At 38.5% G+C, this 5,075-nt stretch overlaps 1 protein-coding gene across 1 annotated transcript; it reads right to left on the minus strand.

Annotated features, from left to right (window-relative positions):
• Positions 1-262: 262 nt before the first annotated feature.
• LOC113305204 (zinc finger BED domain-containing protein DAYSLEEPER-like) lies at positions 263-4,601 on the minus strand. The gene is made up of 8 exons (XM_026554289.1): positions 4,580-4,601; positions 3,368-3,396; positions 3,184-3,266; positions 2,030-2,511; positions 1,664-1,804; positions 1,219-1,390; positions 511-1,126; positions 263-454 (listed from the first exon to the last, which is right to left on the minus strand). Exons 1-8 carry the CDS (start codon positions 4,599-4,601, stop codon positions 263-265), a joined length of 1,737 nt encoding a protein of 578 aa, XP_026410074.1.
• Between the last annotated feature and the right edge of the window lie 474 nt (positions 4,602-5,075).

The raw sequence follows: 5,075 nt of genomic DNA on the forward strand, positions 1-5,075 counted from the left end.
ATCAGGTTCAAATCCTAATACATCTTCTTTAATAATCCCATTGTTCTCATCCATATCTTCTTTCCTACATGGATAAAAACAACCAATGTTATATATAAGATTTAGACATTCAACTAAAAAAAATATTACTGATTTTCTTACCAATTCCATATTCCCAATCACGAGTTGTTATCAACGCCTCAGCATTTTCAGGTAATAAGGAACTGCGAAATCGATCAATTACCCTTCCTCCAATGCTAAATGCAGATTCTGAAGCGACATTTCAAATAGGAATTGACAAAATATCCTCTGCCATTCTTGAAAGTACCGAAAATCGTTGTTCATGGTTCTTCCAATAGTTTAGGATGTCGAGTGGTGAATTTAGACAACCCCTGTACGACTCGCCAAGATATTCATCTAACTCTGACAAGTCAGTAAGTACATCACCACCACGTTCCTGTGTTGCAACATATTCCTGCATGAAACAACCTAGAAGTGAGTGAACTATGAATATAACTGGGCACCACTAACATGAATTAGAGTTAAGTAAGCTTTAAAATTACCTGAAAAAAAATCACTCCCTTCTTCGGCAGCAGAATTCCCACCATTTTGAATACCCAAATTCTGAGTTGCACAACTATTGGAAGCTCTTGAACTTGACAAGGTGTAATACTCATTAAAAAGTGCTGTCATATTACTACGCACTTTATTAACTTCACGTTCTAATTCTCTCACCTCAGGATACAACTTGGAGTAAGTAAATTTCACAAAATTCATTTTCGATCTAGGATCTAACACAACTGCCATAGCCAATATAGGACTCAACTCCTTCCAATAACTATCAAATTTTGCTTGCATCTCTTTTACCATGTTCCTAATGAATTCAATATCATTTCTACTTTCTTTCTTTAGTAACACCTGAACTTGACAAATTCTTTCAAAATACAGATTGGAAGTAGGATACTTACTACCAGAAAATATCTTTGTGAGATCATGAAACACCTTGAGAAACTTTGTGTCTACTTCAATTTGTTCCCATTCTTCATCAGTTGGACAGTCTTCATAGTCCGAATCTACCAACTTCAAATGAGAGAAAACTGGCTTATACAGGATACAACTATCTAACATAAGATAAGTTGAATTCCACCTGTATAAAACAAACATTCAGTGAGTATATAATAAACATTAATACAATTATCTAACTTCATAAGTTATAACAGAATAGAAGTGGAATCCCACCTTGTCTTTACGTCTTGACGAATACCCCTTTTTATTCCAGACATTCCTAAAGTATCAACAATGTCCAAGAACTTTTGTTTTCTTACTTGGGACTTTTTAAGGGACTTCACTGACACTCTTATCTTAAGCACGGCTGGATCAATCTTCTTAAGTCCTTCTTTTACAATAAGAGCTAAGATATGAGCACAACAACGCACATGAAAGAATTTTCCATCGTTCAACAAGATCTTCTTTGCAACAAGTCTACTCTTCATAATTCCAGCACAAGCTCCGTTATTTGCAGTATTATCCAAGGTGATGTTGGATACCTTGTCTTCAATTCCCCAATCTTCTATCATAGCAAATAACTTAGCAGAAAGGTGTTCACCTGTTTTGAGGTAGTAGAAAGGAGAAAAGTTAACATGAATCTATATTGAAGATAAATAAATAAAAGTAAGTGCTTTACCTGTATGAGGTGGTGGAAGAGGACAGAAATTCAGAAGCTTCTTTTGCAACACCCAATCTTGATCAAGATAGTGCAAAGTTAAGCTTATATATCCAGTATTTGTTACAGAAGTCCACATGTCTGATGTTAGACATATCCTACCTGTAAGGGTGAGTCATACACATTAGCACATCATATTAATAAATTACTCATACATAAAAGTATAAACAAAACATATGGGTCATTAGGATTTGAAATTTTGAATCATACCTGGAGCAAGTTTCAATCTGTTGCGAATAACTTCTTTTTGTGCTTTATGTTTCTTTACTACATCGGCTTTCCCAGTATTCCTTGATATTGGTTTGGCATCCTCATTTAAATAAGTACATATATCCCTAAATTCTTTCCACTCCACCAAAGCAAATGGAACATTTCTTGCAATGAGTAGTGCTGAAAACAGATCTCGTAATTTCATCTGATCAAATTTGCGTACGCGGGTAGACAACTGGCCATTGTTTGCAGATAATATCATCTTCCCTACGTCCATAGACTGATGGTTAGGGCACTTATGCCTTTTCATGGCTGAGGTTCCACCTTTTTGGCTTTCATATTTATATCCTACATTACAAGCCTTGCACACTCCCTTCTTTGTTCCATCTTTATATTTAACAAGTTTAAAAAATTCCCAAACTTGGGATCTAAGTTTGTTTTTCTTTCCACGTGAAACTGGTGCAGGACAGGCAGGTGCACAACCAACAGTTGGATACTCATTCACAGAATCTAGCATCTCAACATCATCATCCTCACCATCACTACTCGTAACATCATTATAATGGTCTTGTAACTCTTGTTCTTGTACACTTGACATACTGGAATTGATGGAGCCACAAAGAACAGGTCAAAGAGTCATTCAGAAACGTGAAAAATGCATAAACAAAAAATATAAGCAAAACATCTCATTTGCAAATTACAAGTAACAAGGTACATCATACATGTGAAGAAATTCCAACAAAACTATTACAGTACATGTATTTGCAGTCATGGACTTGGAATGTTGGATACTCAACAAAGAAACATCAAGCAAGGAAGTTCACATAATAAACCCCCACTTTGTTCTTTCAAGGTAGGAGGTAGCACACTAGCACTAGTCAGTAGTCACTACTCACTACTCACTAGGTCTTGCCAAACATATCATACAAAATTACAAATATACAATCATTGGAGAATGGAGAATTGAGATGAATGAAAATGTAAAGAAAGAACCAACTGTAATTGTGTCTGTAACACTGTATCCATGCTCTAATTAAAATAAAATATGCACAATCATGTATTCACATACATAAGCAAATCCCTAATTAAAACCACATAGTTTGAGCCTTTGAGGCTTTGAGCTAATAAAAACATCCATCCAAGATTCCTAATAAAACATAAGCAAATCCCTAATAAAACCACGAATGAAAGTAAAATATGAAACGCTATTCAAGATTCTAAAACCATAGAAAATATTAAATTAAAACCAATCTTTAATCAAGATGTTATACCTGAAGATCTTTGAGAAATTACTGCACCTGGAGGCTGGAGGTCTTCCACACAATATTAAAAAGAAAGGAACTTCAATTGAAACCTTAACAGAGAAATTGAAGAAAGGAGTTACTGGAAAATCTATGAAGAAATTAACCTCTAACAATTCAAATAGAATCAAAGTGATGGAGAAATTCAAATTACCTGAAGATTAATTTGCACCTGAAGGACTTCTACATTCAAAAAAAAAACAAAAATTAAATTCAATCCCTAACATCCGAAAAATTGAAAACAAAACAAAAAGAAATTAACTTTCGAAAACCATAACATTACCTGATGAGAATTGAAATCAAAAATAGGGTTTTGAAGAAAGGGGATTTTAAAGATACGAAGAGAAATAGGGTATGAGAAAAGGGGTTTATAGATATAGAATAGAATAGGGTTTTGAAAACATGGATTTACAGATATAAAAGAGAAATAGGGTTTTCCTTTACGGATTGGATTTTCCAGTTCCCCTCTTTCACTTTCAGTCTTTCTCCCACACCCACAGTCCCGCTTGCTTACACAGAGAATACTCAAGAGTCAAATGACTCAAATCCTTCAATATCGAAGTAGTAGCAGACGGAGAAGACGAAAGAACTTTGTCTGTGAACTGACAACTGAGGCTTCCGCTGGGAAGTGCGGACGGAGAAGACGAAGTAAGTAGGGGTTTTTTGTTTTTATACCATGGATGCATGGCAGATTGGCAGGAGAGGAGACACGTATAGACATTAGTGACACCCGGAAAAAACGAAGTGCGGGTTAACCCGTTAACCCGTGATTGTACGGGCCGGACCGGGTTAACCCGTTTTTTGACAGGTCACCATTTCTCCAACCCGAACCCGGCTTGTTTAGAAACCAGCCAGTCCGGGTTCGGGTTTTCACGGTCCGGGCACGGGTTAACCACGTGTTTGGTGTGATGCTGTTGTACCACGTGTACGCTCTTCCGGTAAGCGACTTCGAAAAATCCCTCAGACGGAGGACGTGGTTGTATTCTTGTTCGCATAGGGACTCCAGAAATCGAGAGATATGTTCACATGCATTCACGGTGTCGTCGTATAAGGTGAATTGAGGAGAAGCGTATCCTCTTGGAAGAGGAATTCTTTGTATTTCAGGCGGATAAGGGGGTTGATGCTGATGCATGTATACATCATCACTTTTGATTCGATTCCGAAGAATTTGTTCTAAATCTTCTCGCGTGACGAAATTGGACGGTTGGTTTCTCTCCAATGGGGTTCTGGCGTGAGTTTCTTCGTCTACAAAGGTATGCCCTACTGAGGTGCCGGCGCCAGGGGTATTGGAGGTGTTCCTCATTGACTCTGGATGGCGCGGCTCCTGTGGTAGCCGCTCCGTTAGGGTCTTCAGAAAGACAAGTACGTTCTTTCTGATTCGAAGCCATGTCCGTCTGGGCTCTAGCAAGAACCTCATGTCTTTCTATCAAATCAGCAATGGTGATGTAGGGGCGGCTTCCTCTGGCTCCTTCGGTTTCTCGTCCTAATGGTGGAGTAGTTGTAGTCCTAGTGATGGTCGGAGGTGCCATACTCGATGAAATATTAGGGGCGGCAGCATCAACTCTGGCCCTAGTGACTGGTGGGGTAACACCTGAAAGAGCACTTTCTGTGTTACAGGGATTAGTAGGTGGCGTAGAAGCGTTAGGGGTGGCAGCAGCTCTGGCCCTGGTGATTAGCGGTGTAATACCAGAAGGAGCGTGTTAATGCCGCTGGGAGGAGCGTTAGCAACAGGGATGGTTTCCGCGCGGGTGTTCTCAGGGTTCGTTGCTGACCCGGATTTAATTTCTACTATATCGAGTTTGGAATTGAAAGACGAAATTGAAAGCTAGAAGTTGATATTGCAACCGAGAGACTGATCTCCC

Source organism: Papaver somniferum, chromosome 8 (genome assembly GCF_003573695.1).
Source record: "Papaver somniferum cultivar HN1 chromosome 8, ASM357369v1, whole genome shotgun sequence".
NCBI lineage: Eukaryota > Viridiplantae > Streptophyta > Magnoliopsida > Ranunculales > Papaveraceae > Papaver > Papaver somniferum.